The sequence below is a fragment of the Leptonychotes weddellii genome, chromosome 4 (assembly GCF_054177405.1).
Source record: "Leptonychotes weddellii isolate Sample4059 chromosome 4, ASM5417740v2, whole genome shotgun sequence".
Classification (NCBI taxonomy): domain Eukaryota; kingdom Metazoa; phylum Chordata; class Mammalia; order Carnivora; family Phocidae; genus Leptonychotes; species Leptonychotes weddellii.
In genome coordinates, this window is record NC_138372.1 from 72,657,357 (window position 1) to 72,685,286 (window position 27,930).

Consider the following 27,930-nt stretch of genomic DNA (forward strand, 5'->3'; position numbering starts at 1 on the left):
ACTGGTCCTCTTGGGCTCCATTTCTTCATCTGTGTGTGTGTGTGTGGGGGGGGGGCGGGTTAGGTGGGGAAACTCAGCTCTTTTCTGATTTTGTTTTTTTTAGAGAGAGCACATGTGCACACAAGTGTTGGCGGGTGGGCAGGGTGGGCAGGGAGGGCAGAGGGAGAGGGAGAGAGAGAGAATCTTTTTTTTTTTTTTAAGATTTTATTTATTTATTTGACAGAGAGAGACACAGCGAGAGAGGGAACACAAGCAGGGGGAGCGGGAGAGGGAGAAGCAGGCTTCCTGCGGAGCGGGGAGCCCAATGTGGGGCTCGATCCCAGGACCCTGGGATCCTGACCTGAGCCGAAGGCAGACGCCCAACGACTGAGCCACCCAGGCGCCCCTCCCGAGGACAGTTTCATCCACTGGGCGCAGGTTGTATGGGACACAAGGGTTTATCAGTGCTCAGCCATTCTCCTGGCCAGCGACTCACAGAAGGTGGGTCCCAGAGGCTATGGTGTTGCACCACAGTGGCAGAGCCCCAGGAAGGAACTGACTAATCGGAACCCACACTTGACATCAGGAGCCCCCTCTACAGCCCACACATATCCAGGACAAAGCCAAAACACTAAGGGATTTTTTGGGGGGGGGGTTAATTAAAAAATTTTAAATAACTCACCTTCACCGCCAAGCCAATAGGACTCTTGTAGAAGGAAGTACCAAGGAAGTGGGGTTCCATAGTCCCCTAGAAATGACAGGGAAATAAGGGAAAAAGCCTTAGTAGTCCTACCACAGTTCTACCAAATCGAGAATTTATCTATCTGAACCTCAGAGTATAGCTATAGATATTCATAGTTCATAAGCATTACACAGCTATCCACGGGCTACCACAAAGACTACTCCTTCCAACATGTTTTACTTTAAAAAGTCACTTTTTTTGGGTGGAACCAGCAATGCTAAGACTGATGATCTTGGTTGATAATAGTTTTCCAAGAAAACATCTTATTAAAGAATTTAATCATGCCCTTTCTCAACAATTACCAGATAATAATAATGACCACAATCGTCACTAACATTTGTTGGATGCTCTTTCCATGTCAGGCATTATTGTAAGCACTTTCCATGAGTTAAAATCTTAATCCTCAAAACAGCCCTAAGAGATAGGTAGTGGTATTCTTGTGGATAAGGAAACAGAGGCACATTGACTTTGAATCATCTGCCCAAGGTCACAGCTAATTAAACAGAGGTGTGGGAATTCCAATATGGGTAATCTGGTTCTAATACCCCTGATCTTAACCACCCCATTCTACTGGATTCCAAGGAAAAGACTCCCAAATTTCTTGTCTAGTTCTCTTAGAAGATTTTGCTCCCTATAAAATGTTAATTTTTGTGAGAACACACTATCTTTGCTTATTTAATATTATCCCATGTTCCATGGCCACTAGACTGTCAGCCCTTAAAGGGCAGGTTTGGGTCTGTCTTTTCCACCCCCTTTATCCCCAAAACTAGTGCTGAGCCTAACATATAGGTGCTGCTCAGTAAATAGTTACTGGACAAATTAAAGCTTTAGCTTGGCTAGAATAAAGCTCTTGAATTATGGACAAATTGCATTTTCAATCCAACTAATTTTCACTTATTATATCTCCTTCTAGTGGCACAGTAAGATAGAAAAGCTGACTCATGGCAAGGTCAAATGTATTGCTCAAAGTCACCATTATGGGTTGAATTGTGTCCCCCCCCTCAAAAAAGATACGTTGAGGCCCATGGTAGGATACAAAATAATACCTGGTCTTGTCCCCAGTTCCCAGCACAGAGCTTGTAAAACCCCTGAAATTTCCTGAGTGATAGTAATGTCTTTTGTTGCTCACAAGGAGCTGAAGACCCTTTCTCAACCACACCTGAGTTTATGCTAATGAGGTGACTCAGGGGAGGGCCCCTAGATAGCTTCAGGATGGGGCTGGTCACCAGAAAAACCAGGCCTGGGAAAAGAGGATGGAAACTTTCATCCCTACTCTCCATCTTGAGGGAGGAGAAGGGGGCTGGAGATTGAGTTATAAAAACTCTGGAACAAGATTCAGGGAGTTTCCAGGTTGCTGAGCACATCAAGGTGCTGGGAGGGTAGTGTACTTGGAGAGGGTATAGAAGCTCCATGCACCACCCCTCCCACCCCTCCCCTTATGCATCTCTTCCATTTGGCTGCTCCTGAGCTGTATTCTTTATTATAAACTGTAATTGCAAGTAGACTACTTTCCTGAGTTCTGTGAGTCATTCAAGTGAATTACTAAAGCGGGGGTGGGGGTGGGGGGGTGGGGGGGATTATTGAGAACTCCTGAATTTGTAGTCAGTTGGACAAACGTGTGGGTACCCCAGGCACTGCATTTGTGGCTGGCCTCTGAAGTGGGAACAGTCTTGTAGGACTGAATCTTTTTGTGGGGTCTGTGCTAATTCTGGGTAGTTACTGAACTGGGTAGAACTGAATTGATTATTGGACACCTGGTTGGTATTAAAGAAATAGCCGATGTTGGGGGGAAAAAATGACACATTTGGTATCAGAAAAAAAAGACACTAGAGTCCTAACCCTTGGCCTTGTTTGGAAATAGTTATTGCTAATGTACTTAGTTGAGATTAAGTCATACCAGACTAGACGGGAGCCTAATCCAATCTGACTGGTGTCCTTATAGGAAGATAGCCATGTGAGGACAGACAGACAGACACACACACACACACACACACACACAGAGAAAACACTGTGTGAAGATAGAGATTGTTGAAAAACCACCAGAAGCTGGAAGAGGCAGGGAAGGCTCCTTCCCCTGCAGATTTCAGAGAGAGCATGGCCCTGCCAACACCTTGATTTTCTACTTCTAAGCCTCCAGAACTGTGAGACAAAAAAATTTGTTGTTTTAAGCTACCCAGTTTGTGGTGCTTTGTTATGGCAGCCCTAGGAAGCTAATATAATCACACGGCTCTGATCCAAACCCAGGCCTCCTGGCTCAGCCTAGTAATCTTTCTCCTATTCCAGAGTTGCTGCCTATGTATTTCTCCCAACAAAGGCTATCACAAGATTATGTGAGTTCGTCCCTCCCCAGGGACTGGGCCCAGCCTCACTCTCCCCTGCCTGCTCCTGGCCACAGCATTGAAAGCCTGGCCATGGCTATCACGGCACAAGGTGGCTGTTGGTTGACTTGAAGCCCACTCAATGAAGTGGGACTTCTCTAGCTACCAGGAAATACTAATTTGAAGGAAAATCTGATTTCTACAAAGCAAATATGAAACTGTGCAAACACCCAATTTTGATTCAGGAGTTGCTTTTCCATGCTGCAGATTAATCAGGTATTTATTCAATGTCCACCAAAAGTCAGGCACTATTTATTGGCATTGAACCTATAACATTGAACAAAACAGACTGTGGGCCTGCTTTCATGGGCCCATATTCTACTAGGGGTAGAGAGTCAATAAAAAAACAAGTAAAGATACATCATGTCAGATAGTGATGTCACAAAAATAAAGTTGGATAAAAGGGACAGAAGCACTGAAGGAATGTAATTTATACAGGGATAGATATTTAGATATTTTCAATCTGGAAAGATCCCAGTGATGAGGTGACATCTCAACTTAGACCTGAACAAAAGTGAGGAAGTAAGCCTGCAGACATGGGGGGGTGGGGTGCAGAAACATGTCGCAGGCAGCGAGAACAGGTACAAAGGTTCTGAGGAGGAAATGTACTGAGTGTATTGAAGAACAATCAGTAAGGAGGCGGATGTGGCTGGAGCAGAGAACATAAGGGAGAAGGGAAGGACATGAAATAAGGAAGATACTTAGTTGGATGCTGATTAATGAAGCATCTTATAGGCCAGGACTGGGACACTAGATTTTACTCTGAACAAGAGGAAAAGCCACTGGAGGGATGTGAACAGAAGGTAGATATCATCTGACCTAGGTTCTGAAAGGATGTCTGAACATAGTGTGGAGAACAGACTGGCAGGCAATGATTATGGAAGGAGGCTTGGACTGGGAAGGCAGTGGGATCAGATTCTGGACCTATTTCTAAAGTAGAGCCACCAGCACTCACTGATGGATTTTTGATTTCAGTTTAAGTTTCAAATGCTGGCTCTGAGGGCCCAAACTGAAAGAGCTTAGAAAGGATAAGATTTAAAGTAGATGAAAGATGGGGGAAGGCTGGGGATTTGAAGAACCCAATATCAGTACCTTTACCCTATGGGAGTTGACACTTACCTGGAAACACCTGGTCAAGGTACCAGGCAAGCAGGCCATACAGAGCAGCATCAAGGAGCATCATCTTCATGGACATCAGGAAACTGAATTCATCCCCTTCCATGGGACTTTTTCCGATATTGCTCCACTGCAGCCCTAGGCCTTGCTCCTCAAAGTGAGACAGGTACTCAGTGCCAAACCCAAATGCCACAGGAGCCAGCAGGCTCTGCAATGAGGCAAAGAGGGCACATAAGGTGAGCAGAGGTCTTTCACCCCGCCCAACAGCACCCAGCTGCCACAAGGTAGGGACGAGGGCCAAAATAGTGGCCCAGCTTGTGTCCAGGTATAAGGATAACCCAGCGAGGGGATAAGGCAGTCTTCCCACAGAAAGGGAATTCTGGAAATGCCTCAGGGACCTCATGTAATACTTACCAAGCCACCTCTCATCTGTTCAATGGAGTATAGTTGTGTAATGGGGAAGACAAACACTACAAAGCACAACATACCAAAGGACCAAAGGTGCTCAGGTTTACCTTCCTACCTTTCCCCCCTTCTTCCTACCTCTTTCTTGAGATCACACAGTTCTCTATAGAACAAAGAAAATAACTGAGGTGCTTTGTGTGAATCCCATCAGAAGGGTCCACAAAGTCATCAGTGTCCTAGGACAGTCTAGGAGACCAGGAAAGGGATGGTCCCATGACCTCCTAAGGACTTATCACTGAGTCCAGAAAAGCCTCAGATTCCACTGATGTCACCTTTTCTCCTCTCCAGACTGAGGACAATCATTTCCTTAGGTTCTCTGTAGAGAGAACAAGTCAACTAAACAGGTGGTATGCAAAAGAAGGCTGAAGAAGAGGGTCCCTGGCCAAGTCCCCACAGGTGGTCACCGGCACGGCAGAAAGCATGTACAGAGCATACAGAAACACATTCTCATTTCCTCTGCTCAGAGGCCTCTCTGCAGTTTGTACGACCTGGGGTGGGGTTCAAACTCTCTCTATAGAAGGATGAGATTCCCCAGCTCTATGTTCATAAAAACCATTTTAAAAATTCTCAGCTCAGCCCTGGTCCACACACTTCCAGAACTATAGCTTCTTGGTGGATCCACACACCCATGAAGCTAGCTGTGGCCTCAAAGTACTGATGTCTACCCAGGATATCAAGATAGCCCAGCTCTGCCCATAGGCTGAGTCATAAAGATTTTTTGCTACGAGCCCATTGTGATCATTTTAGAAAATTGGGTGCTATAAATAACAGCAATTAATTTCTTGTTTAACATGAGAAATAAAAGGCAGATGCCTTGGCAGCTCTGTAGCCAAATAAGTTTGGATTATTAGAACAACTTATATCTTAGATCTTCCTCAATAAGAAGTAGGTGGTAGTCCTTTCTTGACCCCACTGCATAGAGAACTATGGAGGGAAGTTCTGGAGGACAAGGAAAGCTGCACCCTAGAGAACCTGGAAGCCAGTTAAGCCTGGTTAATGAGAGGGTGGAAATGGCCCATTTGAAACCGATTAGAGAAAAAGATAGTGCTATTAGTTTGGGAATTGTGAACTAAAGAAGTCTGTCTCTCAAGCAATCAAAAGTCTATTTCTAGAGTCCTGGCCTGGCAAGAGGGCTTGGCTCTTAACTGGCTCATTTCTGCACTCCTTTCTGCATGCAGTGGTAGAGTGTGATAAAGACCCTTGTAAACTACCGGATTTGAGTTTTTATGGAGAGAAACAAATGCTTTTAATGAATGGAAACATCTTTCTGGGCAGAACAGTTAGGGAGCATGCTCCCTCCCTTCTGAATCTTCTCACATGCTGCAAAAAGAAAAGTGAGTGAAATGGGCCAAGCTGTTCCTCTCTTATGGACACAGAAAGGACCCGTGAATCAAACTGGTTTTTGATTGCTTCCCAGGGCAGACTCATCAGGCAGGTTTGGTAAGGAGGGACTCTTGGGTAGCTCAGGATGAAGACTGTCCAACTTTTGTCCCTATGCCTTTACATCTTATGTCCTTTACACCCAAAAGGCAAAGTGGATCCCTGCAAAGGGCAGGCCAGTTTTCCAGGACTACTACAGATGCCTCCGCGAAAATGTCTCATGTATTAGGGGCAAGCCCAAGGTCCCTCACCACTGTCATCTTGAGGTCAGCAGTCATCTGGTCCTGCCAGGTGAAGCAGAGAATGTGTGGCAGGTAGAGGGTGAAGTAGATGACACCACTGCAGGCCGCGGCCAGGCTGGCCTTGGAAAAGAAGGTGCTGAGCAGGAAGCACTGCATGATCGTAGCCATGGAGAAAGCCAACAGGAACAGGAAGAGGATGAACGGATTACTGTAGTGCAGGATCCTTCCATGCTGAAACCAAAGAGGCCATCTGAGTCGGTGCTTTCCACCCATGTCCAGGGCACCATCCCTCCCAGGGGGCAACCTCAGTGCCATGATTCTGGGTCTTCAGAAGCCCTCTACTCCAGAGTGATCTCTCCCACCATCTCTCGTGGATGCCAAATTTCCACAGGTGAGACTCACTGCTGTTGAATTCCTTTAATCCTCCAAGTGCCGTTCTCCCTGGGAGGGCAACACATTAGGCTGCCTATCAGTACGAGTAATCATTGTGTATTAAGTAAGCAAATCCTTGGCGGGAAGGGAGAAATAAGCCTAGAACAGGGGAGGAAGATCTTAGAGCATCAACAGCTCCAAGATACACTGAGTAGATGAGGGACAAAAAAGGGAGGTAGGAGACCCTCCAATAAGCTGTAACATTTTGCTTGGGGCCTGGCCTGATGACTCAATCATGTATAGTTGTATTGGGATTTACCACTCACACTGATGAAAATATCAGCAATTAATCCACATCACTTGGAAGTGGATTAATCCTCCCCCTTCATCACTATCATACAAATACATAGAACCTGGGGAAATACTCAGTATCTTTGGCATTAACTCATGAGTCAATCACTTTGGCTATGTAGAAAATAGGACCAAATTAGCAATTTTCACTAAGTGAGCTGCTGCCCACTTCCCTATAGGATACATTGAGATGTTCAAATTTATTAGGCCTTCTTGGTTCTCCTTTACTACAGACCTCCTATGAGGAATTTTACCCTTTGCACAGAACTCCAAATACATATAGATCATCTGGTTCTTTTCTTGGGAACATAAAGGTACAAACAGATTCATCTCTTGAATGGGTTCCAATCAATTGTTAGTGGTGCCCTGAAGCACTGGGTTCTTAATAGAAAAGAGAGGCAATGAGCAATATCTGTCATGGGTGTGCAAGAGCTGAGAGGAACAAATGTGTCACCTGTCTGCCACAGTTACCATTTCTCCCTCATTCACATTCTTGTGCCTGCCAGGCACCGATGGAACAGATTGAAAAATAGAACAAAACAAATGGCAAACGAGGGTGGAAAAAGGCTACGCTTAACTAGAACCAAACTCTGAGGAACTCTAAATGAAAATCAAAATTAGGACTCAGAGCTCCTGACTTTGTGTGTCAAAGAGCTCTCCACATCACCCTGGAAAGCTCACTCCTTTTCCTTAATCACACAGCCCAGTAAAAGCGAGTCCACAGCTGAACACATGGCTATGGCAGGAAGAACTTTAAGATGGTTGTTGGTATTCTCAGAAGAATAACATCAATTTCTTATCCCAGTTCAAAGCAAAGTCCCACAAGCTTCTAGGCCCATACAGTCTCTCAGTGACTTCAGGCAGAGATGAAAGAAAGTCACTGGGCTGACCCAACAGCCTCACAGGCCTTGGCTTCCTCTAATGACTACTTGTCTTTTCTGTTCCTAATAGTTTGAATAACTGGAACCTTCCCATTGTCCCAGCTTCCAGCTTCTTTCCTGCATAGTTAAGGTGGGAAGGAAGGACAAGGCAAAGATGGGAGCGTCATTCTAAGGAATCCTATTTTGTGTGCAAAGCTCTGTTTCCGTCATCACTGGAACAATGTTCTGGTTCCCACAAGGAGAAACCCCTTTGTGCAAGAAACTCTTGGTGAACGTTCTTTACCTCACGTCCTAAAAGCTTTGAAGTCTTAATGCTCATTCTTAGGAAGGCAGATCTCAATGTCACTTAACAGACATTGCAGGATATCATACATGTTTATGCACTTTGCATAAGTCAAACACTTACGCATTTTGACTCCTTTAATTCGGAGGACACAAAACATCTTGGAAATGGAAAAAGGGGCAGACTGAAGGATGGGAAGGAATAAGGGACCACTAGAAGAAGACAAGGAGCACAGCTTCTCTCCCCATCTTTGTGGATCTCAAGGAGCAAATTTGAAGCCACAAATTTAAAGCTAGGTTGCTTGAGCAGAATGACCTCTGTATCAGCATTGGTTTTGATAGGGCTCTAGCACAGGGTTTGACTAAGGCTGAAAACAAAACCCTTCAGAATTAGTACATTTTACTGCGAAGAAAAGGAGTAGGATTTGGTTTAACTGAATATCTGCTGGATGGACAGGATATGTGATGGAACATTCCTGGCACCAGTGTGGTCCAACATGGGAAGGGACACACTTAGCCAGAGTCTATTGTTCAGCACACATATTGCTTAGTGTAGAGGGGCACTAATATGACAATCGTAGAAAAACAAAACAAGCTTGATAACACCATAACAGGAGCTTGCAAAGCCTAAAGTCTGAAGTTTATACCAAATCCCATCAAATAAATATAAAAAACTACCCAAATTTATGAGCTTATTGTCTAACAAGTACAAAAGATCATCTACTGTGGAGGAACTAAAAATGGAGGGAAAGAACATAATATGAAATAATGGATTATTTTCAAGTCTAGCTTGTGAGGGAGCTGCAGGTTTGCAGATGATGGACCTTTGCATGCCGCCTGCAGCTATAAAAATTCCTACTGCTGAGAAAGGACAGACTCTAAGTTCTGTCCTTTAAAACACTTTGGAGACTTTTAAGACAGCAGAATGTCCTTTGGTCAAGCCATGAATGGTGTGACCATGATGGTAATTAATAAACCGTCTAGTTCTGCTCTCCTAATACAATGAAAAGGCTTTTCACATTCCAACCCCAGCTGCTGCTTGAGACAGTAATCCCAGGAAGACACTCTTTGTACTCATTTCTTCTATGTCTGGAAAGAGAGAACCCTTTGCACATACAATCATGCTGCACTGGGCTCTCCTAACAGCAGCTTCTCCAGGTAGTCCAAGGAATGGGGCTAGATAATCTATGTGGACTGTGGCTCCCTGGGCAGGAAGTGGGAGTGGGGAACATACCGGGGCTTCTGGGGTGGGGGTCCTCTGAGTATTTTCCACCTTGGCTGAAATGACTGGGCAGCTGCATGTGGCCACATTGGCTGAAATGGCTGAGTAGCTACATGTGAGGCTATGCTTGATGGCCAGATGACTAATGCAGGCACGTGTTCATTAAGAGGAGGAAAAGTGGGAGGTACAACATTATTCAAGATTTTCTGGGCCTTTTCTATCTGGCTTACCATGATGAATATGGTCAGAAGGAAGATGCTCATTGACATGATAGAGAAGCTGTCCAGGAACCAGGTACACCAAATCACTGCATTGGAGACACCCTGATTTTTCAAGGTCTCCTTCAGTCTCAACTCCTTCTCTAAGACGATGCTCTTTACAGTCATGGAGACAGAGTAGATCCAGGCCAGCACCATGAAGATAGGGAAACAGCGGTTCAGGATGATCATAAAACTGAAGCAAGAGGAGAGAAACAGAATAGTAGAATGCCCTGTACCTGGTAGAGGTGGAGTAAATGTTGGTTGGTTGGGTGTGTTGAGAACAAAGTCCAGATGGAGGGAAAGGCAGAAAATCCCACTGCGCATTCAATGGGCTTGAATCTTCTAATACATTGCACTCTGCCCTGAAGGATTACTTTTTCCTTAGAGCAAGATGGTAGCTTTTTGGTTAGCCCAGATGAATGCTCTACAAGTTATATGTGTAAAATAAAATTGTATTCTGTAGGTTACACCATATAGACCTTCTTGTAAGATCACGCAGGAAAGAACTGCAAACTTGATGATGTGGTTGTGACTGGAATAGATACATGCTAACTGACACCTAAGTCCAAGAAGGCGAACCACAAACAAAGGGAACTGGTGTTGGTGGTGAGAGCAATAATTGAGCTCCCCAGGGGTGTCAGCCTTCTTAGCACTATCTATCCCAGAGAATCAAACTGCAGTTATGCAGGAAGAGGCACAAAATAACTATTCAGTGTGGCACTTTCAGAAGGCAAATGACCCATCAATAAATCAATCAGTGATCCAATAGCGACTAACTCCACCAGCTATGTACCGGTAGAGTAATCCCATAGATATTCATTCTACCAAGCAGGATAGATTTGATATTCTGGAATTACTTTATTGTGAACTTTATGCATATTTTCCTTGTGCTTGATGTGCTAGTAAAGCCCTGGGGATTATTATGTAGTGAAAATTGTTGTTTGTCACAGGAAGGGCTGATTCCAGTGTGGGAGGGTTTTCAAGATGGCCCTAAGAAGAGAACCAGAAATTCATAAAGCCTGCACTTCTGTGACCTGCCACTAGAGGGCTCTTGCACTCTAAATGGCTAGACTCCCCACTGCCTCCTTATTGTGTACCCCACTACCCTGCCAGACACTCCCATTCTGATCCTAAATGTGGAACTGGGCTTTTGCCCTTGGCTCCCCGTCCCATCTCCATTTATCGTCCAAACCCAAACTGACTGCAGAACAACCACTGCTATCTCTTTAGTCTTTTGTAGAGCTGAGGAAGGAGAACCAATTGGACTGGGGTGTGGAGAGAGGGTTTCCTGTGCCCATACTGGGCTTTATCTTAACTGTTTGTCAGGTAGCAATTTGACTTTTCCTTTCTTCAGGCTGTGAATGTTTCTCTCCTCCCTGAACCCCACTGACACAACGCACACTATGGTGAACTTCCCATTTTTTTTTCTAAAAGTTGAACCCTAAGCCAGTTGTAGGTCTCTGCTCCTGTCCTGGTGATATTCCTGCCCCCATCCACCCGGGTAAATGGGCCCACCTAGTCTTCTCTTCCTCTCTGTCCCTCTCTCTATCACGCCCCAAATACACGTTCAGAAAATAATACGCTACCTGCTTAGCTTGCTATTGGCCAACAGATGTACAGGCCTGGGGGTGGGGGTGGGGTGGGCAGGAAGGGAGGGTTCCATCTCATCCAACACATTCCTCTACCTTCTCATTAAGCATGCACCATGCGAATGTTAATTAGGGAAGGAGCTGCATTATTCTGAGGCTCCTAGGAACCAGACCTACTTGCAATGCAGAGTCCTAATTTGCTGATTTGGCAATCATTGGGCAAACACTCTGACCAGAACTCTTCCACATACCAAACATACTACGTAGTGGAAACTTAAAAAGCCTTTGTCCCCTTTCCCAACCTCACTTCCCTTGCTTTTATTTTCACCTTCCCTTTTCCACCCACAACACCAACTACTTTCTCCCTGCCATTTCACTTGCCCATCTGGCCCTGCCTGGAGTCTGGGAGAAGCCAGCTCCTCATTCAGAGCTCCGTTCTCTTCAAGCTGGCCCCACTCCCTGGGTTTCTCTCCAAAGAGACTGAAGCCTGGGGAGTACTCCCATTCCACCCCAGCAACCTGATTAGTGTGTCTGGGAGGGAGATTGGAAGCCTCTGACTTACGAGTCATCCACGAAGCAGGGGTAAGGCATCTGCTGGAGATAGATTCCAACTGGAACCTCAACCTGGGCCTGACTCCTTGTGATCCCCTGTTCGATCATGTCCTGTAGATAGGCAAACCCTCCCCAGATATATCGGAAATCTTCCACGGGATCAGCTCTGGGACCAGAATCCCAGTACCTACAAAGAACCCAGAGGGAGGGACAATGGATGTGAATGGGAATGGACAGCTTACTGACACTTCACAAGCACAAGGGGACTCAAAACTCACTCTCTTAAAACCTCACCCCTAAAATGTTCCAAACTGATTCTATTTTCTAGTTCACAGTTTAAATCTCATTTACAAATATTAGCCACAGTGACTTGTAATTGCTTTAATTCAAGGACTCTACATTGAACTTTATAAAATATCTCATCTCTTCTTAACTTAATCGTACTGATTTTTATGCCGAGTCCTGTCTCAATCCCTCACTCTGTACCAAATGTAATTTCCCAGTGACTTTGGAGACACCTCATTTGCAGAACCTCTACGTGAAGATAATTCAATACCTAGAGGTTTCCATCTCCAAATTGCCCAAAGGCCAGCCAGGGACAAGTGCTAAATTGAGGGAATGACAACAGGGTAACCAAGCTCTGTTGGTTCCACCAACTAACAGAGTCAACTGGTTAGGGAGCTTAGCTCTCTGATACCCAAGTGTTTCTGTGCCTTTCCAAGTAACCTGCCTGTCCCTACAAGGAGATGGGGACCTGAGCCCAGAGGAGCCCCTCCCTGCTCCTTGCCACATACATTCCTAGGGATGTGCAGGGCCAGACATCACCTGTCTTTGATCTTATTGGTTTTCTCCACCACATCAATGTCCATCCGGATCTTGTACTTCACGTGGGGTGGTAGGACACTGGTCCAGGGATACATGTCAGAGAACACGACACCAGCCCAGAACCTGTTTTCCTCCAGCAGAGACAGGGCTCGTTGAGTGAGCTGAATTTCATCATCAGAGCTTTCAAACTTATCCAGGATCAAGCACTGCAGATAATCACAAAGGTTGAGAGCATGTGAAGAACACTAACGGCAAAGATTCAACTGCAAAAAAAGGGCAGGGGATAAGGGCTTCTGCCCCCAGGGGATGAGTCAAATGTAAGGAGATCTAGAAACTTACTGTTTGCTTAACTGTGGAGTCTGGTGTCAATCTGTCACTGTGTCTAGATTTGGGGGTAAAGGGGGTTTACAAACACTGACTTGCTCTCATCCCTGCAGATTTGGTGAGGGCCGTCCAAGGCTGTCCAAATATGCAAGTATTCAAAATGACAAAAAGACTCCCAGCTCTCACTCCCCAGCATGGGGAGGCAAGGGAGTGGGGTCACACTGGATACAGGCTGCTTTGAAGATCAGAAAGCAAGCCGATAAAAGAGTTTTAAAGAGAGAGAGAGAAGCAGCTGTAGCAGTGAACCTTCCTGCCTCCCCGCAAACACACAATAATGGCCAGCTGAGGGAAGAACAAGGAGGAAGAAAGAAAATAAGAGAGAGCCAAAACGATTTAGTCAGAGAAATCATTTCCAGTCACAGTTCTGACAGGTAATGTGGGTGGGAGAGGAATTTCCTAATAGATCTTCTTTCTCTCCACTGGAAGAGAAAAAAATCATTACCTACAGAAAAGTAAAACTAAGAATTTCTTTTAATTTGAATATTGGGGGTTGTCCAAGAAATCTATAGATTTGTTAAAGTATTAGACTATACTGGGATCTGGTTTTTCCTTAACCTCTTGTTCCTATAATACACTAGGGTTATTGTGTCAATGTTTCTTTCTTAGAATGTAACTCACAAGAGGTCAGATGGCCTTGTCTTGATTAATTTGTTCACCCAATACTTACTGAAGGCCTGTAATGTGCCAGAGCCTGCTGGGCTCCAGGGATACAAGGAGGGAAGATAAAATCTCTTCCCGAAAGAAACTCTAGACCTAATGAGGGAGAGGTGTGGAGTAAACCAACAATCATAATGCAAAATGATGGGGCTCTGTTGAAAGCAAGCCCAGAGTAGTCTGGGAGCCCATTGGTAGCTAAGTCTACCTGGAGGGGTGCAGGAGGGTTGCCTGAAGGAAGGAACTCCTGAGTAGGACGAGGATGAGAAGGAATTAGCCAAGGGAAGAGACAAGGGGGAAGGTCAGCTCCTGCACAGAGAACAACACATGGGATGTCTGGAGACCTGTAAGAAGAGAGCCGTGGTTCCCATCCTTGGCTGTGTGTAGAACCACTGGGGAGCCTTAAAAAGACACCTACTCTCAGGGCCCACTCCTAACAATGAAATCAGACTCTCAAAAGGCAGGGCCAGGGCATTAGCATTGTGTTGAATGCTCCTTAGGTCTTTGCACTGTGCGGAGAAGTAGAAGTAACTAGAGGTGAGCGGTGAGAGGCGAGCACTAGGAAGGTGGTTGGGCACCACATCACTTGCCCCTGCTGGACTTGCAGTGTGATCAACCAACAAGGGGCTTCCTAGGACACGAGGCTTTCCATGCTAAAACCAGGAGATTTCCAGGCAAATTCTAAAAGGGCCCTAAGAAACCAGTGGAGGGTTTTAAGCAAGGGTAGGACATGTGAGATCCAATTGTGTTTCCAAACAATCACTGGTGGGGGCAAGAGGGGAAGCAGGAAGCTTGGTTAGAAGACTGTTGTAACACAGGCTTAAAGGAACACATTATCTCACACAGAGCCTGTGAGTTACCTGGAATCCTCAGTTTACTGAAGAGGAAACTGAACTCTAGGAGACCTGCCAGAGGTCATACAGCTAGCAAGTGGCTGGCCCTGGATTCCCTTCCCACTTTCCAGAGGCCCAGACTTCTCCCCCCATACCAGGAGCCACGGGTCCAGCCTGCTCCACTGCCCTCCACGTGCTCCCAACTGTCCTGTAGAGTAGGAGAGTACAGTTATTATTTATCCTCTCTTTGCAGCCCAGGGAACTCAGGCCCCGAGAGGCTGAGTCATTTCCCCAAAGTGGTGGAGTAGGGGTCAAACTCTAGTTCATTTGATCCCACAACTCATACCAGGAGAAGCAGAGAAGCAAGGAAGGTGGGCAGGTCATAAGGAGGTGATCAGAGGACCGAGCTCCTGCTGACCTGGTAAGAAGCAAGCAAGCCCAATTCCTTCACCCACCCCCTCACTGCTAAGTCCCCCTCAGGCAACCTCAGAGGGTGAGCCAGAAGCCTCACTGTGCTGAGGAGCTGGATCTGAACAAAAAGGACTGCCAACCCACCCTCTTTGGGCCTTCTGAACTAAACTGTCCCACCTCAGGCTCCATATCCTGGGAACAGGTCCCATGTAATGTTCTCAGTCTTCTAGACAAAAAGAAAGAAAACAAAAGAAACCGTTAGTGTTCCAGCTAATATGGGAAAGAGGAACACAGGTAATGAGAAAATACAGAGGGCCAAGGCTTAAGTGACACCATACTAAGAAGATAGGTATTTTAAATGGAAGTGGAATTTCTTTAAAAAATACCAGTAAGTGTAGTCACATTCCATAGAATTAAGAAAAATAAGAAATTCTCTTTACCCAGCTCTTCTTTTGCAAACAGGCATCACCTAGCCTAACACTGGTCAGTCCTTTAATGAGATAAAGGACTTAAGTACCTCATGACACCGGAAGTCCTTAATACATGTTTATTTTTTTTCTAGGAATAACATAGGGTTTGCTATTTTATGGTTTTTGGTTTTTCATCTTTTTTGGTGGGGAATATAGACTTTCACCACAGTTGAAGACCAAGGGCCTGGTTCCCAGCATTCGTCAGTACTTAACAGCACACTATGGGGACAGAGAATTGGCAACCTGCTTGTGCAAGGAAGCATTAAAACTAAACTGCTAGAGTACATTAAAAAAAGAAAGAAAGTAAAAGAAACACGTTTAAGTTTCCTCTGGGGAAACCTTGTTCTACGAAAATGAATAATAAAAGAATCTCATTAAAAAAAAAGTCAGTTTGGGAGCACCTGGCTGGCTCAGTCGATGGAGCATGGGACTCTTGATCTTGGGGTTATGAGTTCAAGCCCTGTGTTGGGTATAGAGATTACTTAAAAATAAAATCTTAAAATAAATAAATAAATAAATCAGTTTAGCAAGTTTAGGTCTGCATATATATAATTTTAGTATTGAGTTTGAATTTAAATTAAATTGAATTTGAAATTAAATTTCTAAAATGAAAAAATTATTTTGGAGATGGAAATTCTTCTTCGTAGTTTCTTTTAGCTGTGGTACATTATGACACACACACACAGAATATTCTACCAATTCACTAAGCATCACAGAGCATTTGGACAGGAGTCAGAGAGGTTTTGTGATCTGATGTCCTTGCTTTACTGGTAAGGAAACTGGCATCAGAGGGACAAAGGGCCTTGCCCAAGGTCAATATAGGTCAGGAGCAGAATCTGAATCCATGTCTTCAAATGTCAAGTCTGAAGGGTGGTGCTGTTTCCCCATGTTACTCTAAGAGTAAGCCACACTCCAACCACAAAGTCAGAGCAATGGAATTCCTGAACAGGAAGATCTCTTGCCCCGTCCAGTAGAGCAGCAGTGTCCAGCAGATCCTTCTGCATGGTGGAAATGTTCTAGATCTGCCCTATCCAATATGGTAACCAGTGACCCAAAACAGCTGTCGAACACTTGAAATGTGTCTAGTGCATCTGAGGCACTGAATTTTTCTAATCAATATTTAAATAGCCACACATGGTCCCTGGTTACTGTGCAGGTCACCACAGCTCTAGAGACAGTAAGTTCCTGGAGGTCAGGGGCCATTCTAGTTCATTGTGGTCTCTGGAAGAGCATTTTCTCATGAAAAGGACTCAATGAGTGTTTACTGAATTGAATTGATTTAAATTTAGAAGTCTTGATTGCTGTAAGAAATACAGCTTTACTACCGTATTTTGAACATAATTCCTGTGCACCTTGGATTCAGAGGATAAACTAGGAATAATTAGTGAAAAGTGAATTTTTGGTAGAATGTTAATGAGAGTATAATTCTCACTGAAGCAAAAAAGTTAATAAAAACAAATGTATTTTAATAATTTAGCTTTCTGAGCCATCGAGCTCTTTGAACTCTCCTTTCATGTCTTAAAGGGAAATCCATACTGGAATAAGCAGCTGATGTTTTCAATGACATTGTGGAGCCCCACAATGACGTGGGCTCTGTCCTGGCTGTTTTATCAGGCAGCTGATTCACAGTCATGTTTCCTGTTGTGTCCCCCTAGATTGGTACCCTGATACTCTGTGAAAAAAACAAAACCTAAAAGGTTCTCAAACACTCATTTCTATCCTGAAACATCTGACCCATTTTCAAAGTTGGGATATTTTCCCCATCTTGGAAAGTGGTATGGCGTACTGTTGAAGAGACAGACAGCCCTGAATGCCATCCCCACTCTGCTGTTTTCTAACTGTATGGTCTGTTGCCCTATCTGCAAAACTAAGATACATGCTACCTCGTAGGTGTGTTCTAAGGATCACATGACAGTGTTTGAGAAGGGCCAGCCAGTGCCTCCCGGTAAGAATAAAAGCTGGTGCTCACTACGCACCCAAACTGGCCCAAGTGCTCTGCTCGTATGAACCCTTGAGCCCTCACCACCACTTTATGAGGCCAATTACAGTGATCACTCCAAGCTCGCTGAGGAGGCATAACAAGGCAACCTTCCTCTGGAGGATATTAAACTGTCTCACAAATAATGAGAACTTGGTAAATACCATTTTTATTACTGTTTTTGCAAAATATCTTCAAAGTCAACAGGGTCTAATGGCTTTTAAGCCCTGCCAGGTTACCTTTCATTTGTGACAGCTGTCTGGGAGGAAGGCAGTTACTTTCTTTAAATAATATGGCTGATCCCAAGCTGATCTACAGCATCTCAGCTGGTTAGAACAACGCTATAGACCGAAGTCAAAGCCCCATGTCCCACCTGGACAATAGGGATAGGGATGGGGGTCAGGGATGGGGGTGAGTCCTAAATCACTGGTGTTCCCTAGCTGCTGATTGGCCATTAAGTGAAAGTCAGACAAATCTACCCAGAGGAAGGGCTTATGAAGATCATCCAGAATGCCATCCTCACCAAATCTCCCTGAAGTAAAGGCACAGCAATTATGGAAGCTGCTTTGGACATAACTCAGAAGTTCCTGGGTCATCCTCTGAGGTATGACTCATGATGTACCCTTGCATTGTCATGGGGAGGTCACCTCCCTCAGAGAAAGTGGCCTCATTCTCTGTGGGGTACTTGCTCTGGTCCCTGAAGTTAAAATCTTGGCTAACAGTCATGTATATTTATGTATGTGCATGAGTGTGTTTGGGAGGCAAAGATGAATGACTAAACCCATATCCTGGGTCATGGATTTTGACATATTTGGTCTGGTATGATTAGCTTACAAGTGAAAACACAGTAGGTTCTAACAAGGCTGGTGCCATGGAGTCAATCTATAAAAGCTTTACGGTTCTACACAGAGAGAAACTGTATGGTCATGGATATTAGGGAAGAATAATGTAGGTAGATAAGAAGGCTAGTTTAGGGGGCTCAACATAAAGATAGCACTGCCAATGAGAAAAAATTCAAAGGGCACCTTCAGTGAATAAAAAGATAGTGTCTTATGGCCTCAGAGGCAAATTCTGGGCAAATTTTGCAACCAGAGTTCAGAATCTGAAAGAGAACCATTACAATGCCCTATGCTAGCAAAGGGCAGAAAAAAGAGAGATTTCCCTGTTCCCCTCATTTCCCAACTGCTGTAGCCAAACACCGGTGGCAGGGCCACTGCTATTTGAAGTCCACACAAGTCCTACATTTCCTTGTCAGTTGTTTTGCTGATACTCCCCAGGAAGCAGAGTTCACCCCAGCGGAAGAGGTTCGAGCTCTCTCCAGGGCAGGCAGCTGTGCTCAAGACCTCTTGAGAATGCAGTCATTTGTTTACACCGCTAAATCAAACACCACCTTGGGAGGAGAAGCTGCGGTAGCAGCAGGCTTCCTTCTTCAACTCTGACCTGCCAGACTCTAAATTCAAACACATTAAATAATAGATGAATTAAATTATATATTAAGTGGAAAACATTGCCCAGTGGAGGCAAAGAAAGAAAGAATCTCCCTTTTTGTTTGAACTTGATAATCAAAGGGGAATGGTACCCTGTGCTGACATATTCTGACTAATCCACCCAGGACGTGTCAGGGGTGAGTCCAGGGACAAGGGAGGGGCTGCACCCTTAGAGATGTTAGCTCTACAGTCCTGCCTCTTACATCTTTAACTTCCATACTTAGGCTGAGAACAAAGCAGCTGATGAATGCCCATGGAGGCCTGAAGTGGCCCTGCTGGTGTTAATGTAGACACCTGGGGTTCCTTTTGAAAAATGCCAATGGATGTGGGCAAACATCCCAGAATGAATTTCCTGGCAGATCTAGGCTCTAACACTCAAGATTCATTTCCCACCACATGGAAAAAGCCACTAAATAAAATAGCTTTGGGCTGTTTGAGTTGGTTGGGATGGTGAGACAGAGGCCAAAGGCACCACCATAAATTTTATCTAACACACTAGGCACTGTGAAACAGACATCTGAAACCTTCTACCACAAAGAGTGAGGAAATGCACCACGACTGGAAAACAAAGGGACAGGAAATGCACAGCTGTTAAAATATGTGTTTCTAAAATAAATAAATAATGAAACAAAAAGTCAAGTTGGGGTGCCAAGATGCACATTCGGCAAAGCCACCAGGTAAAGCTTCTTACCTAATTGGGTCCGAGGGAAGACACAATAACCTGGCTGGTAACTGCAAAAGACGCTAGCTCTCAAAGCTTTCTGGTTAAATCATTCCACCAACTCTGGGAGGTCAGTGTCACTATATTAAGGGTATTTCATAATCAACAGAGTCAGACACTGACCAATGAGAGCACATTCTGGTTGCAAATAGCCAGTTCCACCATAGCGGTGAACACTCCCCAAACTGCCCCACAAGATGTCGCCCTCATTTTTCAGGCGGTGGAACAGCACTGTTGCCCCAAATCACAGAACCCATTAAGTGAGTGCTGCAGATGGCGTCTCATAGCCTGCAGGGTAAAGCTGACCTTTCTAGTCACATCTCCTGACCCTACTGCTCCTCCCCACCCCCACCTACCACCTACTCCCCTGATGCTACAGCCACACCTCTGCACTGGTCTTATGCTCTTCCTTCTGTCTGAAACTGTCTTTCTGCCTTGTTTAGCCAGCAAGTTCAGTCTTTAAGACCCAGCATAAATGTATTTTCAGTTTTAATTTGGCATGCATGGGTGTCTACTTTATGTCACTGCAGCTCTACTAACATAAAATGGGAATCAAAAGATAAATAAGACAGAGTTTCAGCCCTTAAGTGGCTCAGGTCTATGGGGGTAGGGAGGCGTATGAACAAATAATTATCAAGGGCTATGAATATGGTGTGTAGAAGAAGGCCTGAAACACAGGAGCTGAGTCCTGAAGGGGAGCCAGAGGGTTCAGGAGGCAAGGACTCTACCTGCACAGGTGGGAGGCCTGGGGCAGCATGCCATCCCACACAATATGGAAGACCCGTGAAGGGGCTAGACTGGGAGTGACTTCACCTTTACAGCAATCAGGCATCACTAAGGAGCTTTAAGCAGGAATGTCATGGCGAGGTGGGTTTTAGAAAGATCCCACTGGAGGCAATGTGGGAGCTGAGCAGAAGCAGCAGAGAATGGAGGTCCAGTGACCAGCTAGGAGAGATGGTACAGACTGTGTAAAGAGGCCATACATGGAGAGGAAGAGGAAGCAGAGATTTCAGAGATAATTTGGAGGAGGAACTGACAGTTCTTGGAGGATGTGTGACACTTAAATTTGGATTTGTGCAATTTGTTTCTACTCCATCAAATTGAATTATTGTTCTAGTAGCCCTTTGAGAGACCATTAATATGGCATTATTTAATAACATGCTTATCTCTCCCAATAAAATGTGAGCTTCTAGGGGTCAAGATTACTTGTGTTTATTCAGATGTAGATCGTTCAATGCATGCGAATATATGAATAACCAAATCAGCTAAAATTTTTTTGGTTTCCTACTCTAAATCTAGTTATTTCCATGCAGAGAAGACCCAATCAGAATAGTGTCTGTTATTCAGAGTATTACAAAATAATTGCTGTCTTCATCCAACTCATTATATAATTTATCCAAATAATACATACTGAGCCTCCACTAATGTGCCCCTCATATTACAGGAGAAAGAACTTCCTCATTTGAGCCAAACAGGTCTGGATTCCAATTCTGGATCCCCCACTTATCTGCCGTGCTGTTAAGCGAGTTAGTCAACTTCTTTGAGGCTCCATTTTTAATTCTGTAAAATGAAAACAATTATGCCTACAGGCAGTCAATTAAGAGGGTTGCATGAAAGGGCACGTAAGCCTCAGATACAAGGGAAGTGATATGCCTTCCCTCCACCCATGACCCCAGCCCACCCCTCACCTGCATTCTCCTGCCTCAGTTCCATTCTATTCTTCTGAGAGACGAGAGGCACAAAATAAGGTCACTGCTTATGAGCCAGTTCATGGCCCTTGAAATAACACTGCTCTTGTGGTGTAGACTTCTGCACTCTTTCTACCTCTCCTCTGATTTCTAACTTCCCAATGCATATCTGGAGCCAATGAAATCAACAGAAGAAAGCTGTAGATAGTCCACAAATATCTATATATCTGACTCTAAAGATATTACGTGATCAGTGGCTTTATCTTCCTAATCCTATTTTTTCTTAGGCCAGCCTGAAAATTATACTCCTTGAGCACATTCTGGTTGGGTGGTGGTGGCATATTGCCAGGAGCATGCAAGGTGCAGAGGAAAATGAATCCAAAAAATCCCACTACTGCTAATTTATCAACAAGATAATCACCATGAAGATAATAAATATTGGCTATGCACATATATTGACTATGAAGACAGCAGAGGCTAAAACAGTTAATGAATACATGTTTTTTCAAGACTTAGGGAAGGGTAGTTGTGACTGGTTAAAGTACAATTTTATGCCTGGATCAGAGGTATTTTCATATTGAAATTTGGCTAAATGTAGCTTCCTGATGCAAAATTCAAGACCTGAAATTCAAATATACAATGTAATTTAAATACATTCTGAACTCTAAATAGTATTCCATCTGTGCCAGGCCTAACCTTTCACTGAACAAAGAAATCAAAGGGGAGGGGTGTGTATGTTTGTTTTAACTAAAGGGTAATCAGAGGGATAATTTGTTAATTTTTCTATTTTTTTTTCTCAAGAAGAAAAATATATGTGGATAAGACACATATAAATTATGGCTATAAAAGTATACATATACCAGTTTGAGATTAACCTATGTGAAGACTCACTTGCCTTCAGTCTCCTTAAATTTGGGGAAGAGGATGATCTGAATGCCTACAGAAATGAATCTCTCCACATGTTAGAAATGTGGGGTTCCCCAAATACCATTACCGCTTTCCCTAGCCCACTGCCCACCTTCTCAGTAGGAGGGCTGCCTTTTGTTCATTTCTTTATTGTTCCCTGCTAAGGGCAAGGGATCGGGGGAAAGACAGAATGTGATTATGGAATGAATGAAATTATAGAAGCCCCTTGCTGAGTTGGTGCTCTGAGGATAGCAAAATTTCTAGACCATTGTTCACAGAAGTTACAAAATGGCACTCAGGGCAGGGCCATCCTGCTGGGTCTTTTTAGGAATGGTCTGGCAGTCCTGATTCTAAGCCAATTCACTAAGGCTAATATAGAGAATAGTTTCATAATCTCTGGTTAATGTTTACACAAAGTTTTTCAATCTGACAAAGACTTTACTTAGTCTATGGTTCAGGGGAAGACACTCATGTGGTTCAGGGGAAGAACTGCCATGCATGGAGCATCTCTACTATGCGTCCAGCCCTCTCCCAATTCACCTTCACAGCCACCTGGAAAGGAGGGTATTACCATCCCCACCTAACAGCCAAGAACCCAAGGCTGAGAATTTACACATGCCTAACTATCAATGGCATGAAGTGTGTGCTCTGCACACTTCTCTCATTTTGTCCTGACAACAACTCTATGGGGTCTGTTGTGTTATCTGGATTTTACCAATAAGAAAATTGAGTTTTAGCAGGTGAAGTGAATTTCTTAGAGTGACATAGTCCATAAGAAGCAGAGATTCAGGCCCATTTGTCCTCACTGCACAGGTGAGAAGGTTTTATACTCAGTGGCCTAGCATGGCCTGTAAGTGACCCAGCAAGGTGGCTCCAGGGGAATGGGAACTCTCCAGGCTACTTAATGGAATGTCCAGTTACTAAGGCCTCATTCAAGTAGAAAGGAAGGGGATTTAGCTTTTCTATTAGTTGAAGAGAAAACCTATTGAATCATTCCCTTTTCCTATAAAGACAAAGGCTTAAAGGTCTTTGCTCTTGGTTCTCAGAGCTTCTGTTACTGTTCAATATCACATATGAGTGCCACATTGACCTAGATCAACATAATTTTCATTTAAAAGACTGTTTTTGCTTTAACTGTCCTGAAATGATTTTTTTTTCTTTCTTGGAATAGGCAGGGAAGTAGGTAACAAGACTGACCCAGGAGGAAGCTCTTAATCCTCTTCAGTCCAAGGCATATTCCTGAAAAGGAGAGCTTCAGTCAGGTCTTAAGCCTGTGAAGGAACATACTTGCTGCCCTGTCCTGGAGAGACACTTAGAGCCACCGGGGAAGAGTTTTCCTCCCAGTCTGCTATTGATCAGTCCACAGGATGGGAGCTGGAGGGTCTCCAAGGCTATTCCAGACTTCCCGAAGCACAAGAATAAAAACAGAACATTCCAGGACCAATTGCAATGATTGGTTTCTTCCTCACTGCACATTTCCCCCACCTACATTCACCTTTCAGTTCAGTACCCCCTTGGTTTCCTCCCCCCTCTGACCCCTGCAAGAGCAGGAAGACCAGAAACCTCATCATAATCACCTGCTGGGCTTCTGCCTCCATCAAAACCCCTCTTAGGAACCCCTGCGGGAGACCACTGACCGGTGGCCACCACGGCCTTTGCTTAGGAGCACTTAGCTCGGTTAATGGGATTGCAAGGCCCTTGGAATCCTGGTGGCTGAGGCAGGATGTAATTAGCAGCTCATAATCCCTTGAGGGGCATCAGGAACAGCTCAGTGGCTGGGTCTGATTTCACTAATGTCATTGTCCTCCTCTTAAGCAGTATTTTTGGTTGGTATTTTGTTAATAAGTCAGTATTAAAGTGCTTACTATATTCCAGGCATTGGTCATGCAAATACTTTGCATGAATTAACTCAGTTAATCAAGTCTATTAGGTAAGTACTATTAATATCTCCATTTTACAGATTCAGAAACTGAAGCACAAGTAGCAGAGATTTGAACCCAGGCAGTCTGGTTCTAGAAACTGAATTCTTTTTTTTTTTTTTTAAAGATTTTATTTATTTGTGAGAGACAGAGGCAGAGGGAGAAGCAGGCTCCCCGCGGAGCAAGGAGCCCGATGCGGGACTCAATCCCAGGACCCTGGGATCACGACCTGAGCCGAAGGCAGACGCTTAACCAACTGAGCCACCCAGGCGTCCCTAGAAACTGAATTCTTATCCATCTAAGCAGTTGGTATATATTAAGTACCTGTTGGGTGCCTGGCACTACATGAAGCACAAGCTACATGGAAAAAATAATCCTACAAGAAATGAGACCTTTATGTCACCAAGCAAATGTCAAGTCAAACAAAAGACAAGAGATATTCTTTACTCCTGATGTACCTAACAAAAACACTGTGAGAACCACTGAACTCCATTCAGTAGAGCTCTTCTCTCCCATCCACACCCCCTCCCAGAGCCCTGCCTGTGTTATAACCACAGCAGGTGGATGGTGGTGACATGGCCAGGGATGGGGACACATGTGGTAGAGAAAGCTCAGAGGAGTGAATGGCTAAACTTATGGTGAAAGCAGAAGTGACATTTGAGAGCTGAGTCTCAAAGAACGAATGAATGGAAGCTCAACAGATGGGGAAGGAAAAGTCATTTCAGGCTTTTCTGTCTTATGTTTCTTCTTTTGGGGGAAACAGCTTCCCCCACTTCACAGTAATGCTGCCCAGTCCCTGAGATTCAGATTAAGCTAACTTTGCTTTCCTGACCTCATGGTGGGCGATGACCCACACCTCCCTATCATAGTACATGATCCCCCCGGAGACTCAGAGATAGGTAGAGCCAGGCCAATCAGAAAACTGTCTGGGAGTATTGCTTATACGATGGGAAAGCCACTCCCTCTTTCTGCAGACTTTCTGGGGGTAAATCTGACCACCAAGGGCTGTGAGCAGCTGATACACCACCAAATGGAGAGGGCCTTGCTGAGATTGAAGCCGGGCAGAAGCAAGCACAACCATGAGATGGAAAGGCACAAGGGTCTCATGGCAGCATTCAGTCCTTAGATCCCCGGAACTTCCAGGTTAGGTCAACCAATGAATTCTCTTTTTTGTTTAAGCAAAGAAGCTGTAATCAGTGGCAGCATTTGCAAAGGGAAAAGTCATGAGCAGTCAGGGTATGTCTGAGGGTGGCAAGAGGGCCGGTGGGGCAGGGCAGCAGATGTGCGAGTGAGCGTCGGCTGGGCAGGCGGGCTGCGGCAGGTGTGGAAGGCACTTGTGTTCCCTGGGGACCAACTCAGTGAGATTTTAAGCATGAGAGTGATGACAGCAGATGCATGTTTGAAATGCAGCTCTGGTGGCAGTTGGGAGAGAGGCCTGAGCCAACAGAGATGGGACCCTGGAGCCCAGAGAGGAAGCCACTGGAACAGGCTGGCAGAGATGACAACGCTTCCAGAACTCAGAGAGCCTGAAAAGCAAGAGGTGGAGTTGACACATATCTAGGAGATAGACAAAGCTCAGTGTGATACTATGATTTATAGTAAGACACATGGATTTGGTCTTTGTCTGTTTCTGGTAGAGCTCCTAAAACCCTTAGAATTTCCTAAGTGATGAACACCGTTAAGGTGTGTTTTGTTATGTTCATGAGGTGACTTTTGGACCTCACCTAAGGATGAGGACTGGTTGCCAGAGGGGCCAACCATATGATTATAGGGTTGGAGGGGAGGGGTGGGGAGTGGGCTGGAAGCTGAGTTCAATCACTGATGGCCGTGGTTTAATCAGCCATGCCTAAGTAATGAAGCCTTCATGAAAACTCAGAAGGATGGGGTTTGGAGAGCTTCCAGGTTGGTGAACATGTGGAGATTTGGGGAGAGTGGTGTGTCCAGACAGGACACAGAAGCTCCACACCCTTTTCTCATCCCTTGCCCTATATATCTCTTCCATTTGGCTGCTCCTGAGTTATATCCTTTCAAAATAAACCAGTGATCTAATGCATAAAATGTTTCTGAGTCCTGTGAGGCACTCTAGCAAATTAATTGAATCCAAGAAGGGGTCATGGGAACCTGCCATCTAAACCTGTGGGCAGAAGTGGGGGTGGTGTCTGAACTGGGGGTGGGCACCAGTGTCATGGGACTGAGTCCTTAACCTAGGGGACCTGACGTTATCTCCAGGTAGCATCAGCATTGAGTTGAACTGCAGGACACCCAGCTGGTGTCGAAGAAGCTCTTGGTGGTGTGGGAAAAACCATCATGTGTTGGAACTGGTGCACAACTGTCCTCAGTGACCGGACATGAAAGAGGCAGCAGAGGGGTCAGAAGGGCAGGCTCTGAATTCAGGCACACCCAGATCTGGATGTGATCTGCTACACATAACAGCTATGGAATGGGATCTTATTTAACCTCTTTAAGCCTCAGCTTCTGCATGTTAAAATAAGAATGATAATAGCGTACCACTTAATGGAGGAGCTCTGGCAAGGATGAAATGAGTTACTGTGTAGGAAAGCACTGAGCACAGTCCTTGGCACAAAGAAACCCTCAATAAATAACAGCTGTTGTGTGGAAGGTGAGGAAGAAAGGTAACCAAGGATGACCCCCAAATCTCTGGCTTGATAATTTGGGGATCAGGGTAGGAAATGCCTCAGGAAGACAGGTTCTGTGGGGGAGGAGAACACAAATCTATTTTGAGCTACATTGAGCATGATACGCCTGTAGAAGCTGTGGGGTGAGAGTTTCTAGCAAACAGTGGGACCTGAGAACTTGCAGTTTCTGGCCAATGATGATCGAATCTATGGCACACTAGTGAGGGCGGAGGACAGACAAAACTACTTCACAGGCTACAAGGGAGGAGGAGCAGCCCAGGAGGAGTCAGGGAGCCATGAGGAGGGCGGACATGGGAAAAGGGAACTGTTTTACGTGTGGATAAGCTATTAGGGAACAGGATCCACTTCTGTTTGGGAGCTGTGAGAATTCCTGGTTCATCAGTGGGGAAAAGGAGATGCCTCACCTCCAGGTATTTGCTAGCTAGGCGCAGGGTGCGATCCGTGATGTTAAATACATCCCTCCAGTTGAAGTTGGCCACGTCATTGGCCTGGCTCTCTTGAGGACCCCTATCCAGGAAGTTCAGCACGGCTTCTGCAGTGATACCTTCCTCACCAAGATGACTGTTCAAAAAGGCTTTCACTGTTGGGTTCTCCAGGGTGTCCTTGGGAGGAAGCAATACGGTCACAGTATTTAGAAATTCCACAGGATCTCTGGTCTTGTTTTCAGGCCATTTCCAATTTTTAATGAAAAGGGATACACATTAAGCCTCCCTAAAAATCTAGTGGGTTTTTTTCCATGATAAGGCATGCCTATCTATATCCCATTTCCCCTGAATACACAGGTCTCTATAGAAGGAAAATGTGAATGTTGGGGGTTGGGAAAGAAGGACAGGGAAAATGGTAATATAGGAAGCTTTCTTTTTTTTTTTTTTTTAACGTTTTTTTTTTGTTGTTGTTCTCTTTTAATTATCCCTGCTATATAAGACTCTGATCTCCTGGCTTTGCAAAGCTGGAAATGACAGCAGACAGACATACTCAACCACCTTTGCAGTTACAGAGCTGGCCGCTTGGGGAGATGTCCCTTTGAATCTGAGGCCCTCAAGTGAATTCAAAAAAGCAAGAAACTTCAGGAAGCCATTGATCAATTTTTAATTTCTCCCAGAATTCAAGAAACACTTCCCACCCAAAGTCAGTGACTCCACTTGGGGACAGCTCTCAGAACTAGTGCCTTTGGCCCCTGCTTATT

At 44.8% G+C, this 27,930-nt stretch overlaps 1 protein-coding gene across 3 annotated transcripts in view; it reads right to left on the bottom strand.

Annotated features, from left to right (window-relative positions):
* ABCA4 (ATP binding cassette subfamily A member 4) overlaps positions 1 to 27,930 on the bottom strand; it is a 128,670-nt gene that overhangs the window by 62,058 nt on the left and 38,682 nt on the right. For all 3 annotated transcript variants that reach the window (XM_081818824.1, XM_081818825.1, XM_081818826.1), the window contains 7 exons: positions 27,149 to 27,346; positions 12,637 to 12,842; positions 11,822 to 11,998; positions 9,641 to 9,863; positions 6,312 to 6,533; positions 4,219 to 4,423; positions 662 to 727 (listed from right to left, as the gene is read on the bottom strand). In XM_081818824.1, coding sequence (XP_081674950.1) covers positions 662 to 727; positions 4,219 to 4,423; positions 6,312 to 6,533; positions 9,641 to 9,863; positions 11,822 to 11,998; positions 12,637 to 12,842; positions 27,149 to 27,346 — 1,297 coding nt within the window. The remainder of the gene's footprint in view (positions 1 to 661; positions 728 to 4,218; positions 4,424 to 6,311; positions 6,534 to 9,640; positions 9,864 to 11,821; positions 11,999 to 12,636; positions 12,843 to 27,148; positions 27,347 to 27,930) is intronic.